At 48.0% G+C, this 14,692-nt stretch overlaps 1 protein-coding gene across 1 annotated transcript in view; it reads right to left on the bottom strand.

The window, feature by feature from the left end:
• Positions 1 to 14,692, bottom strand: part of Rgs9 (regulator of G protein signaling 9) — a 63,627-nt gene that overhangs the window by 4,911 nt on the left and 44,024 nt on the right. The window contains exons 14-17 of the mRNA XM_042665487.1: positions 11,328 to 11,415; positions 8,704 to 8,842; positions 7,092 to 7,177; positions 4,754 to 4,871 (exon numbers count right to left, since the gene is read on the bottom strand). Coding sequence (XP_042521421.1) covers positions 4,754 to 4,871; positions 7,092 to 7,177; positions 8,704 to 8,842; positions 11,328 to 11,415 — 431 coding nt within the window. The remainder of the gene's footprint in view (positions 1 to 4,753; positions 4,872 to 7,091; positions 7,178 to 8,703; positions 8,843 to 11,327; positions 11,416 to 14,692) is intronic.

Genomic DNA, 14,692 nt, shown 5'->3' with positions numbered 1-14,692 from the left:
AGTTTGACTTCGTTTTCTTGTGCACTGCATTTTATTGCGCGAGGTTAACCAAGAGAAGGAAGCATGAAATGGAGCAGGTACATTAATGTGAGAACGCAATCACAGGCTTTTTAATGGAAGGCAAAGCACATGATGTAGGAGGGTGCAACTCATGTTTCTGTCCCCAGAAAACTGGCTGAGAATTTAAAGAAAACCCATGGCCATTTGAACAGCCTTCCTGAGAACCAGAGGGATGTGTTCCAATTTAACGTTCAGATATGCAGTCTTGCCTGCTATACCTTTTCCATTCTCCCCTTCCTCACTTCTCCAGAAGCAAATAAGAAAACTTGATTACATGAGGAAACAGCTCTTTGGGAGGCCATGTCATTTCATCTCCCAGTCATTCCATTGGTCACAGTCTAGCACAAAATCTTTCACCCTTGCATTGGCTGAGCAGTAACTACACTGTTGTTAGTTACTCCTCTCCCAGAAGATGCTGCTTCTGGGGGGCAGACTCTTTCTCCTGCCCACACCTGGACTCTATCCTAATGTTCCCTGGAGATAGATGCAGGACAAGATTTTGAGAGACCAGAGAGGGTGGTGCAGGATAAGAGTGGTTTGCCTACTCTCAGGAAACGCCCTTTATTGGACAATACCAACAGACCGAAGAAGACACAAGTCTGCTTAAAGAGCATGGGAGTGTAGGGAGCGAGGGTAATGAAGACAGTAACAGTGCTGATGGTAGTGAGACACGGGATGATGGTAGTGAGGATGGTGATGGTGGTGATGGTGGTGAAGATGATAGTAAGGACAGGAATGATGGTGATATGAAGGTGATAATAGTAGTAAGGATGATGATGATGATGATGGTGATGATAACAGCAGTTAGTGTTTATTGAGCATTTATATGTCATGCATGGGTCTAAGGTCTCAGGTTCTTGTCTCTGACCCTTCTATTTGCACTGAATACTCCTCATAAAACAGTCTGTTCTCTAACAGTCAAGCTGGGAAAGTGGAATTCCACAGCGAAACCCGGGTGCCTACGCTAGCATAAAATGTACCCGCATCAAAAGGTTTGTCATGGGGTTCAACTATTGGCACTAAGGAATGAGGATGGTGTGTGAGCGCAAGAGACTATCATAAAGATTTAAACACGTCACTCACATTGTCCAAATAAACACGATCTTTGATGCCATCTGACATCCAAGTGGGCCCTGTGAGGCTGGTGTTACCCTTGAGCCCTGGTAGGAGCAACTGCTACCTGCTAGAACTGACAGCAACCATGAACACTTGCAGGACCTCGGAACTCAGACCCGTGGCCCCTTTTCTATAACACAGGAGAATTTCCTACTGGGCCCAAGGATTGTAGAAGAGAGCACTGCAAACTCCTGAGGTGGAGAGGACATAGGTAAAGACTGGAAAAGAGCTAATGTCTAGAGCTGAGGTACAGTGAGGTTATACAAGTGTATAAAATCGAACATCTCCAGTTACTGGATAGAGCTTTCCAGATAGGCTAGATTAGTCACTCGATCTGTTCCTGCAATCCAGCTAACTGCCCCAAAAGCAACTCTGCTCTCTCCAAGTCTTCACTCCCTCCCCAGGCTAGTGGTTCCTGGGATGTGATTGGAGGATCACAGTTCAAAGCCAGCCTAGGAAGGAAAGTCCACAAAAACTCCATCTCTAAAATCAAAGTAAGGCTAGGGGCATGGCTCTGTTGGTAGAGCACTGACTGAGCAAGCAAGCTGCGGGAGTATGAAGCCCTGAGTTCAAACCCCAATACCATAAAAAATGTCAGAAAAGAATGCATGATATATTCAACACATCTACTACCCTGCCCGCCATGTTGCTAGGGGCGGGCTCTAGGCTCATGCAGAGTAACTTGAAGGGGCAGCAAGTATCCTCTCATTTCCTGCTTCTCAAACTTTCCCACGAAAGTAGGCCAAACGGCAGGAGAGCTCTGCAACCAGCTCCCGCAGGAGTCTGAGGGCAGAGCCTGAACCTGCCACAGCCAAGCGCGAAACGTCTTTGATGTCTCATATTCCAACCGTAAAAAATTCATGCACATTTTGCATTCTATTTCATAACATATTAATGATTGTTTTAATGTAAATTTTTTTTTAAAAAACCACCTAAACTTTTTCTCTTATTCTAAATATTCAAGTCGAATTGGTATCCCAGGCCTGGTTACCCGCCCCCCTCCCCTTGACATTCATAAAGTCTGCTTTGAGAATAAATCTTGACCCAACTTCTCTTTTCATGAATGACTAAGAAACCAAGAGGTTCTGGGACTTGCTCAAGACCTCATGTCTAGGGCTGGGATCAGAACAGGGTCCAAGAGACTTATCAAAACCCAGGGCTCGGGCTGGGAAGGTGGCTCAGTGGTAGAGTGCTTGTCTTGCATGCCTGAAGCCCTGGGTTCGATTCCTCAGCACCACATAAGAAGAAAAAGCCAGAAGTGGTGCTGTGGCTCAAGTGGTAGAATACTAGCCTTGAGCTAAGGAACAGTGCTCAGGCCCAGAGTTCAGGCCCCACAACTGACCCCCCAAAAAAAAGCCAGGGCTCTTGCTATTCCATTCATTCATTCATTCATTCATTCATTCATTCATCTGAATACATGTTGTGTAGAATGTGCTAGGTCTTAAGCATTAGCTTCCAAGTGGTAAATAGGTAGCTATGGTCGCTTCCCTCTTGGCACTCAGCTGATAGTGGTTTCACTATCAACCTGCAGGCACCCTCCAGAGCTGGAAAATTCCAACCATGTTCAAAAGAGAGATAAATGAAGTCTATGCCTTGCTGTGCTAGTCTTTGACCCATGAAGGGAGGCAGACACCCCCTCCTCAGGTTGGAATTATCTTGTTAATATAAAACCAGTGCCCATGGATTCTTCACTCTGGCCTAGAGGGTCTTGGATGACCTCGGTCTGCCTACTTCTCCTGCTTCATCTTGTTCCATTTCTTCTTCATCATCCAGGCTCCATGGCTCTCTGGCCTTGCACTGTACTCTGAGCTATTTGCCTCCTCTGGGCCTTTGTACACATTGTCCTCTCTCCCTGGGACAGGCTCCCTGCTCCGTCCCCATTCTGCAGCCAACGCTCGCTCCTCCTCTGCTTCTCTGCCACTGCTTCCAAGAGAACCAGTCCATACAACTCATCTTCCCAAGCACAGCACCCTCCCTTTAGGACACATTCAGCAGGTTTTCCATCTACATTGTGTTGAGGTCATTGATTGCAGTGGTAACCTCAGTTCTCTACCCTGTCCTGCATCTGTGTCTTTTGCTAGAAAGCTTTGACCTCTTGTCACTAGAAGAGGTCATCTTGAATCCAGCTGCCTCCGTGGCTTGCTTTGGCCAATGAAATGACGCAGAAGAAACCATGTGAAGCCCTGTGTTCTTTCTACTGACTCCCTTGTAATTCTGCCGTCATCATTGGCTCCCTGCCTGGGTCAAGTTGTTAGAAGAAGACAGATTGGTGAAGCAGAGCAGACTCATCCATCCACCCCAGCCTAGGCTTCTGTAGACATGTGAGCAAACCCAGCCAGGAACCACAAAGCCACAGAGATGATCCCGTATATACGGACAAAAAACATCTGTGGAATGGCATTCTCATTTGTGGTTGAATGTTACCCAACAAGTTACCTTTGACAGTCCTAGACTGTCACGTTCCGTGAGAGAAGAACTGTGTCTTGCTTGTTCATCAACTCCTTGCACACAGGAAGGGCTCAAAACATAGCTGGGTAAATGAATGTGTTCCTGCTCACCTCCTTGCTCTCTCTTTTGCATGCAGGTATATGAGGTAAGCCTCACTTCAAGAGTAACCTTATAGGCCTCACAAGGTCAAGGTTGGAGCTGTCTTTTCCCTCTACCCCTGACCACAGAGCTGGCCTAGCCTATAGCCGCAGAGAGGGAAACATCAAGAGCTAGAGAGCATCCTCCAAAAAAGAAAAAAGTGCATTCTATTAGCTCACAAGTCATCATGAAAATGCCATGGATAGCTACCAGCCTTCTTCCCCGGGAATGAAGACATGAGTGCCTAGATTCTTCTCTGGCCCGAGTCTTGCATTCCTCACAAGCTGCTTCATTACCCAGGAATTACAAGATGGAGAGACAGAAGGAAAAGATGCTGTTATCCCCTCAGGTAGCTGTGGCTAACACATAAGCTCAGCAGGAGGCCCGGCTTAACGGGGCCCTTTCAGTTAATATAGGAGCTAGAAAAGTATTTCCACGGGGGGGAACCTAGAATCTGCTCCTTGGAAGGACTCCAGATGGCTTGAGAAGCAGAGTCTAAGCTGGAGAGATAGGATGAGGAGCTTCCTGAAGCTACTTTAGGCAAATGTCCTTAGAAGAACTAGGCTTGGTGTGTCTGTATCTCTACAAGGCAGGCTACTCTCCCTATGGTTTGTGCTACATGAACTCCCAAAGGTTATGACAGGTGGGTGTCATAAGTCAGGTGACTCCCCTCCCCCCAGCCATCATCAGTGTTACCCCCTGGGGAGCTGGGGGGTGGTGGGGAACAAACAAGTCACTTTTAGCATTGTAAAATTCACCATGAAGCACATTAAAGGAATCTGGGGGAAAACTCATTGACCCTACTGCTCTAATCATGGGGAATGGAATCTTCTAGACTTTGATCCTACTTTCCTTTGTTTGCCTCTTCCAAGTACACTCCTCCCCTGGCCCTCTCCACCCCTCAGCCCCGCCATCCACCCCGGGAATCACAGCTTCATTTAGGAGGGAGCTCCTTCTTGAGTTGGCTCCTCCGGTCCAGCTTGCTCATGACCTGGGTGATGTCCACGGTGTTGGCTGCTTCTCGAGCCTTCGCTTCCTCTTCCAGCTGTCTCAGGATGACAGGGCTCGGGCTGGAACGTAGGTGGCGGCGCATGAACGGGAGGCCGGCACTGCGAGGAAGCACACAGATGGTTGACTGGCTGTCAGTACTCCCGGAGGGGGCTGGGGCTGGGAAGGCGGGAACCTGGAGTGGTTAGCCCCACATCCCTGGGCACGTCAAGGGGAGTTCCCAGAGCCAGCTTCAACGTTGGCTCTTCTCTTTCTCCCCTGGAGAATGAGCCAGCTGCTTCCGGTTGGTAAATTAAGATGCCAGGAGAGCTTTCTGGATGGTCAACTACAACAGACACCTTTCTCCAGTGTTTAGACATCAAATTATTATCTTAGCACCCTGTAAGATCTTCATGAAAGCCAGCAGCACAGTAGACTTAGGAACTTAAAAACCCCAAGATTTTCTGCCTCAGGAAAGAATTGGAGCATCTCAGCCACAGGTCTGAAAGGGAAGGAAGGAACTGGCCGGGAGGAGTGGGTGTCCTCAGCAGAGGGAGTGAGGAGGATTTGCAGAGGGGTGGCAAGATGGCGGTACCCTGCTCCTAACACCAGATCTTAGGATTACCGCCCTCCCCCCCCCAAAAAAAAATATCTCCTTTAGAAGCCAAATCTGGATTCTTGGAACCAAAAATCTCAATGACATCTTAGGAACCAGCACCACACCCTACATGCCTGAGAGATAAAAGAGAAGAGCATCAGAGAGACCTGCCCTGGACAGATTCCCACAGCCACACCGGCTGAGAATTAAGTATTTCAATGGAGATAATAGATGGATGATTTAGGACCCCAACTTTCTGGATCAAATAAGGCCACAGAATTCTTGTATCTGTACTAGGGAGGCAGAAGGCTGCCCTACCCGCAAACTGCCTCTAATATTGACTGTCTCACCAGACTGGCAAAGGGGAAAGCTTAGGGTTTAGGGTTAACTTGTCCTGGGCGGGTTAACTTTGAAGAGACTACCTACAGCTGTCAATCATGAAACAAATTCCCGCCCACTAGAAATCCCTTCCTGGATACAGGCTGAGCTTCACGCTGAACAAAAGCATTTGCACGTGGTTCTCACTCACACTCATGATTCACACTCACCACAAGGCCAGACTACAACATCCCGCACCAGGGGTGTCTGGCACCCTGGGCCCCAGAAGCCCTTCCTGTGTGGCCCTCAAGGTCTCCAGCTGATCTCACATCTCTGCCTTAACTTAGAAAGTATCTGGAGAGGAAAGTACAAGCCAGCCTCTCTCTTAGGCCTGGCTCATTTCTCGCTGAACTTCTGGCGTTCTTTTGGCCCTTTCTTGTGGCTTCAAGACGAAGCGCTCAAGTCCCCAGGGACACTGGACTCCTTTTCTTCCTTCGTCAACCTAGAACTGTACCACAAAGGCCTTCTTTCTCTCCCAGTCATAACAGAGTCATTGTCCACCAAACGGAGACCGAGTTGGGGGTTTGTTTCTTAAGAAAGCCTTTATTAAAGGCTGCAGTCCAACTGCCCTCCTTTTGAATTGACTGGAGAAGCTGGAAAAAAGCCCAGCGTGAGCTGGACAGACAAATAGGAGCGTTTAGAGCAGGACACACGGCTGGCAGGGTTTGAGGGAAACCTTTTCCAGGGTCCCATGACTTTGTTCAAGCTGTCCTTTGCTTACTCGTTTGAACCTTCAATCCAACACACACACACACACACAGAAGGCCAATCTGTCCCTCAGACATTAATGTTGCCTACTGTCCCAGTGGCAAGATGAGATGCAATGACCCACATTTCCAACAGGGAAAGTGAGAATGAACCAGTCAATGTATTTCTGAACAGGAGGCAGCCAGAACATACCAGGAGTTCACATTTATCCCCTCCACTCCACCCCCACCCCCACCAAACAGGTATTTTCTCTTGGGGTGCAATTTTCTATTGTCTCTAAAGTCTTAGAACAATTCGGATACAAAGATGTAGCTAAATTAATACCCATTCATCAATTTGGAAGGCGTGGCAATAAAAAAAAAACAACCAATGAGATCTTTCTGTCTGGATTGAGTAATTCTTGGTTTGATCATTGGGATTCTTTCAAACCAGCATTAGAGACACAAAAACATGCTAAAGATAATTACTAATGAAATCTTGCTTGTGATTTCACAGCCTTGGAAGCAAATGAAACATTTATTCCCAGAGTGATACTTTCAGTTCCCAGTATTTTCCATCTAGCAAGTATCTCAATAACAGACATTAGGCTGAAAGAGACTGCCATGTCGCTATAAACCGAGCAGTGGGACGCTAGTGCTTTAAGCCAAGGGGGACTTGCCTTCTCTTGGTGGTTTCCTGAGGTTCGATAGCCTTGGCCAGCATTTCTTTATAGATTGGAGATTTTAAGTAGCGGGCATACGAATCCTGACAAGAATAAGAGAAAAACAGTGTTTGTGAGCGCAGCTGTCAGATGTGGCCCCTAGACCAGCAGCACCAACTGCACCCCATCATCCAACACCCCCACAATAACATCCTGCAGTTACCTTCCATGCAGCAAACCCAAGAAGTGACAAGGACCCATTGACCTCTCCCACTCAATCCCTCCTTCAAGTGTGGCTACAGGTAGGGCACCTACTTCTCAGCCCCCTTCATGCCCTTTTCTGCCCTGTGTTTTCTGGGGCATAAAGGCAAGATATCCAAGAAAATAGAAGACCATGACTTAGAACCCCCGCTAGTTTCAGAGAAGTGGTTCCATGATGGATTCCTACTTCCAAGCTAGCTAAATACTCTAATCATAACATATACAGGACAAAGCCTGGGGGCTGAGAGTAGCCTTCAAGGTCTCTTGAATTGCTCTGATTCTAAGGGCTAAGTGGTAGCAGTAATGGTTACAGGAACCAGGATGGAGTCTAGAAGAAAGGCTAATAGAGCCATTGGGTCCTGTTGTGCCTGTCGCCATAGAAACAAGGCTGAAGAGAAGTAGAATCTAAGGGAGTCCATGCTTGTAAATTACCCGTGACCCTGTTCCATTCTGCCTACTAGCTCGTCTTCCTGGATGTCTCCTGAATGTGCTGTACTAAAACTACATTTTTAAGAAACACAACATTTTCAAATACATGAAGGAAGACTATTATTAAAGAAACCCTGTTGTGGGTCTTTAAAACACCACACACACACACACACACACACACACACAGAAACACCACTAATGGGAAAACATGAGAGACGGTTAATGTTCTTGCTGAAAGTGCTAAGTGATTACCCACTAACCGTTTTGCCTTACAAGACAACAAGAGAATAACAGGGGGGAAATGACATAAAGAAGGGAAGCTAATAAACATCCACCATCCCCACCAACCCATATCACACAACAAAGCTATTAGAGGGTACCTTGCCATAAAGGGACTAATTCCCATAATAAGAAGTGGGAGCAGCAGAAGAAAACCTTGTCTTAGAATTTCCTAAGAAAGAGTAGATGTGGGGAGCTCATGCCTGTAAGGGACAGCACCCAGGTCCCAAGTTCAAGCCTCAGTACCAGCACCAAAAAAAGGAATTGATTTTTCTATCAGGTCCTCTTTCGTTTACATGTATTAATTTATATATGTATTCGTGTATTGACTCACTATTTGTCATGGTACTGGTATTGAACTCAGTACCTTATGCCTGAGGAGCAAGGCCTCCCTGTGGGTTCTCTTTGAGAACGGAAGTCTATGCTTTACAAAGCAAATGCACCTTGTAGGCTGTTCATACCATCACACTCATGTCATGGACATCACCCAGTGTCCACAGGTGCAAACAGCCTCCACGGGTATCTGTTGTGGCCAGTAGACTCCAGCCCGGCGAACAGGTGGGAAAGCTAAGGGTTCGGGTCTGCATCCTGCCACCAGCAAAGTGGTGTCATCTCCCTGTTCCCCCCAGGCTCCCAGGCCTCCTGCGCCCAGCTCCCCTACCTTCTTCATGAGCATGTAAATGTGGGTCTGCGCAGCGTCCAGCACGTAGCGGTGGGGGTGCCTCAGCCCCTTCACGGTGATGTCCATCGTCTTCCCATCAATGTTGATCCACCGCCTGGCCCCTGGGGCCAGGAACAGCCTGGGAGGGAGGGAGGGAGGGAGGGAGGGAGGGAGGGAGGGAGGGAGGGAGGGAGGGAGAGAGGTAGCAGGGGAGGGAGGAATGGAAAGGGAAGAAAATATTGGGAAAAGTAGCTAGTCCAGTGCTCAGGCCCAAAGGGCAGGGGACTGATCTTGTCCATTCTGGCTTTGTTAGAAAACTCTAAAAAGATGTGGCGCAGTGGAAGAGCACTTGCCTCGTGTGCATAAAGCCCTGAGTTCGATTCCTCAGTAAGCAGAAAAAGCCAGAAGTGGCTCTGTGGCTCAAGTGGTAGGGCGCTAGCCTTGAGAAAAGAAGCTCAGGGACAGTGCCCAGCCCCTGAGTTCAAGCCCCAGGATAGAAAGAAAGAAAGAGAGAGAGAGAGAGAGAGAGAGAGAGAGAGAGAGAGAGAGAGAGAAAGAGAGAGAGAAAGAGAGAGAGAAAGAGAGAGAGAAAGAGAGAGAGAAAGAGAGAGAGAGAGAAAGAGAGAGAGAGAAAGAGAGAGAGAAAGAGAGAGAGAAAGAAAGAGAGAAAGAAAGAGAGAGAAGGAAAGAGAGAAAGAAAGAGAGAAGTAAAGAAAGAGAAAGAAAGAGAGAGAAAAAGAGAGAGAGAGAAGGAAAGAGAGAAAGGAAGAAAGAAAGAGAGAAGGAAAGAAAGAGAGAAAGAAAGAAAGAAAGAGAGAGAGAGAGAAAGAGAAGGAAGGAAGAAAGGAAGGAAGGAAGGAAGGAAATCAAGAAAGAAAGAAAGAAAGAAAGAGAGAGAGAAAGAAAGAGAGAAAGCGAGAAAGAGAGAAGGGGAAGGAAGGAAGGAAGGAAGGAAGAAAGGAAGGAAGGAGAAGAAACCCTAAAGACTTGAACACTGAAAAGGTTGTTGAGCGACTTTCCCTTGAAGCAAGAAAATAGCCATGTCAGCCTTGGAACTAGAACATGGAAGGGTGATGCTCCAGTTTCATGAAGAACTCCCCCCCCTCCCCTCCTCCCTCACCCAGAAACCAGGCTCAGGCACCTCCAAATGACTGCTGCCCCAGGGTCCCATGGAGTGGGGTTTGGCGGTGAATCTCCAGTGCTGGACTGGGAGGTGGCCCATAATCCCAGCACTCCAGGTCTGAGTCACCACTGGGGGGGGCCTCAAGTCCTCCACGGAGGGGACTTGAGTCCTCCACTCTTGCCTCTCTGAAGGCCAGGGAGGCCCAACTTGAGTGGGTATGGAGGAAGGAGGAGTCAGGGGTCCCCCTGAGGGATGGGCCCACCAACCCCCCTGTCCATGGCTCAGCACCTTCAAGCCGGGGCTGCTTCCCACTGCATCGCATGTGGGTAGAAACTTGAAATATGGGGTCTCGGACCCCAGGTGTCCACTGTGGCAAGGACAGACGTGAGGATGGGCAGGGATGTGACCACAGCCACACAAGGCCATCCAGCCAGGCTGAGGAGTGGGCGCGGAGGGGCGGGAGCAGCGTTCCTTAGCAACCTGCCCTCCTGTCTACTCGGTCCCCAGAGACTGCGCTGGCCCTTCGGATCCTCACCCGCGTCTCTTGGGCAATGTGGAAGATAGGGCACACTCGAGGCTGGGCTGAGGGGCTGGGGGTGGCCAGAGCCACAAAGTGAGACTTAAGAGATGCAAATGCAGCCGGGCACTGGTGGCTCACGCCTGTAATCCTAGCTACTCAGGAGGCTGAGATCTGAGGATCGAGGTTCAAAGCCAGCCCGGGCAGGAGAGTCTGTGAGAATCTTATCTCCAATAAACCACCAGAAAACCGGAAGTGGCACTGTAGCTCAAGTGGTAGAGCGCTCGCCTTGAGCTGAAGAGCTGAGGGACAGCGCCCAGGCCCAGAGTTCAAGCCCCACGACCGACAAAAAAAAAAAAAAGAGAGATGCAAATGCAAGTGTCTCCCAAGCGAGGCTTCCCGTTCCTCCCACGGGAGGCCTGCCCTTCCCCTCAGAGTCCGCAGGGACCAAAGATGGCCTGTGGGGTGGGTTCTGGCCCACTTCACTTCTTCTCCGCTCTCTCCCCCCTCCCCCTTTCTCTTTCCCTCTTGCTTTCCGTGCTCTCACTCTCTCCTCTGTATCCCTCTCTCCTTCCCTCTCTTCCTCTGTTTCCCTCCCTCCCTCTTCCTCTTTCCCTCCTTCCTTTTCCTTCCCTCTCCTTCTGTCTCCCTCCCTTTCTTTTTTTTCCTCTCTCTCTATTACACACGTGGACACCATGGACACATGGACACATGCGCACAGGTGCACAGTAAAACCTCAGGAGACCTGAGGGCTGTTGGCCAACACATTCTGTGCTGTACTTCAGAGCAGCTTGCCTCTGCAACCCCTGAGCACGTTTCCATGGGAATGGAACTGTCCCCTCCTTCACCTCACCAGGTTTATCACCGGCGGAACCCCCAAACCTGCCAAAGCAGCAGGGAGGAACAGTGTGGAGCTGAGGCCGGACCCCAGCCCAGCCATCCTCCTGTCCATCCCAGTCCCAAAACACGCTGGCTGAGGCTCACTTGTAGATCTCCTCTGCTTTCTCCTTGACCTTGGACTGGTCTCCATACTTCAGATCCTCGCAGGCTTCCCAGAATCCCAGATTCTCCCCTGCAAGGAGAGAGCAGGAAAGAGGAAATGGAAGACGCGGGTCAGAGGGGATGGAGTCGGTGCTGAGGCTTTGTGTCCTGCAAAACAGGCCACCTGGCAGTGTGGTGACATCGGGCTAACTGCTCCTGCAGGGGTGGGGCCCCGGGAGAGCAGCTGGAAGCTAGCCACAGCTGGAATTGCTAGTGTCCTTGGAAAGGCACTGGCCTCCCACCTGCCAGCCTCAGGTCAATACATTCTCATTGCGGGTTCGGTTCTTCCTTCTACTGACACACAGGCTCTTGCTAATCCTTGGGAACTGCCGTGTTTTCTCTCCCTCTCTCCCTCTTTTTGTCCTAGAATTTGTCTGTAGCAGAGATTTCCCATCCAAGGTCACATGTGATAAGGGTCATTGCCTACACTCTGACCTTTCTTTTTCTTTTTCTTTTTTCTGCTTATGTGGTGCTGAGGAATCGAACCCAGGGCCTCATGCATGCAAAGCAAGTGCTCTACCACTGAGCCACCTTCCCAGCCCGACTCTGACCTTTCTTTATAAAGACCCCCCTGAACTCCTCGTGGCAGCGTCAGGGCTGCCTGTCTTCTGCCTCCTTTGTAAGGTAGGCACCCCAGTTCTAGAGCCCCTCCCAGGGCATCTTCCAACCCAAAGGTCTTTATCTCTCTCCATGCTGATCACTGACCACCCACGGACCGCCACCAGAGCCAGAAGATGCTGCTCATGTGGGCCCAAGAGGAAATCCAGACCGCTTAAATCCTACTCTCCTTCCCACCCCATGGTCTCTCCCCACCCATCCACAGCACCCAGAAACACCAAGAATAGATTGGAAGACAATTCCGGGTGGCATCTTACCCAAGAAAATAAAGACAATCACACCAGTGGTAGGATAAATCCAGCACAGATGTGTGTGTGTGTGTCTGTGTGTCTGTGTCTGTACATATGTGTGTCACAATGCAGATGCAGGCATTGGACAAGAGAATTCTCCTCCTCTCCTTTCACAAACTTTCAGAAGTTTCCAGATATTTCAGGTTGAGAATGCCTCCTCACTCTCATAAACTCTTTGTCTCGTGAACTTCAGAGAATTCTTTGGACCACCATTAACAGCCAGTGTTGTTCTTAACTGACAGTCAGCTGATTGGGCATCAGGTGAAATGTAACCCATCTTGCTCATAGCAAAAGATTGCTTATGATTAAAATTAAATGAATAATTAGTCACAATAGCCAGAAAGTGAAAACAACTCCAATAGCCAAGGATAATAGAATTTATAAACAAAATGTGGTAGGCACGTACCATGGAATGTTTTTCAGCCTTCAAAAGGGAGGAGAAGCTAACGAATGATGCAATGTGAATGCAATTTGCAGTCATTATGCTAAGCCTAATAATCCAGATAGAAAAGGCCAAGTGTTGTATGATTGCACTTACCATAAAGCGGCAAACATAGCCAGATTCACAGAGGGAGAAAGCTCTAGGCATAGGTGATGGTAAGGACCGCATGTCAGTGTGAGCATATTGATTGTCACTGAATTGTACCCTGACAATGGTCACAGTGGTAAGGATTTTGACATACAAATTTACTACTAAAAGTAAGTGCACGAAAGCACCTCCACCAATGTCCACAGCAGCATTACTTGTAACACTAAAAGACCAAAGCAACCCAAATGCCATTCTCTGATGAAAGGTGAACCAAATGGATATATACTACAGCCACAGAAAAGGAATGAGTGCCGCTACATACCACAACACAAGCATTATGCGAAGTGAAACCCTCACATGGCGTATGATCTCATTTGTGAGAAATATCCAGAAGAGGCAAATCCACACAGATTGAAAGCAGATTTGTGGTTGCCTAGGAATGAACAGGATTGTGGAGATGGGGAGGGGGCCACCGTGAGCAAGTAAGAGCCAGGGAGTAATATGAAATCCTCAAAATGGGCAGGGGTTTTCCTTCTGGGTTGTTGAAACTGTCTAGAATTAGATAATGTTCATGGCTGCCCAATTTAGTGATCATAATAAAACCCACTGAAGTGCATTGGATTGCAGTGATGCCTGCCTGTAATCCCAGCACTCAGAAGGCTGAGGCAGAAGGATCAGAAGTTTGAGCCCACACTGGGCTACATGGACCCTATGTCAAAACAAAACAACAAAAGGTATATAAATATATATATATATATATATATATATATTATATATACCTTACTGTAAATATACGTATCACTATATACATCTTTCTATATATACATATATACATATATATATTCTGTGTGTATGTGTGTGTGTGTGTGTGTGTGTGTGTGTGTGTGTGTGTGTGTGCAATGCTTCACTACCCGCTGGGGTGCAGCTTAAGTAGTAGAGCACTTGCCTAGCAATGGAAAGGCTCTAAGTTCAAACCCCAGTACTGCCAGTAAACACAAGCAGAACCAAAACTCTACTAAACAGTGTACTTTAAAGGGGTGAATTTCACGTTCATATCTCAATTTGACTTTTTTAATTAAATGAGAAAGCAGATGATTTATCTTCCTTGTTTCATATATAAATGAATCCTTGGGAATCACAAAGGGAATGTCAATAATATGGTCTTAAGCCAGGTGCTGGTGGCTCATGCCTGTAATGCTAGCTATGAAGGAAGCTGAGAACTGAGGAATGCAGTTCAAAGCCAGCTGGGGCAGGAAAGTCTGAAAGACTATATCCAATTTGCCAGCAAAATGAAGCCAAGAGGTACAGCAACAGTTGTGAGCAAGCAAGCCAAGCAAGAGCAAGAGACTCTGGTTCCAAGTACCAGAAAACACACACACACACACACACACACACACACACACACACACACACACACACACACACACACACACACACACAGCCATGGTTTTAATGATGTCTTGAAGCCCTTTCTGGATTCTAATACTGACGAATGGGGTTCAGTGTGAAGTTTATCCTTTTTGCCACTAGATGGCTCCATTTCCATTCATTCATGGGCCCACCTGGCGCATGTACTTTTCCCATCCATCCATTCATCTGGGGTTTATTATATTACAGCAATCAGGCCTAATTATAGAAAGATCTTCAACAATCCATGTTACAACATAATCATCTACATCTACCAGGTTAAAGGCATGTCCAGTAGGATCTGTTTCAGACCAACCCCACAGACCAGCAGCTGAATGTTAAAACCAGGACACTAAGCTCCCCCCAGGGCTGGGGACTTCATTAACAGGAAAATGAATCCCCAAAACAACATTTCAGCAAAGGTGGGAAAGCCCGTTGAACATCCAGCCTAGTGAAACTGGCTC

Source organism: Dipodomys spectabilis, unplaced genomic scaffold, assembly GCF_019054845.1.
Source record: "Dipodomys spectabilis isolate Male_0828 unplaced genomic scaffold, ASM1905484v1 ptg000329l, whole genome shotgun sequence".
Classification (NCBI taxonomy): domain Eukaryota; kingdom Metazoa; phylum Chordata; class Mammalia; order Rodentia; family Heteromyidae; genus Dipodomys; species Dipodomys spectabilis.
This window is presented reverse-complemented; position numbering and strand designations above follow the sequence as displayed.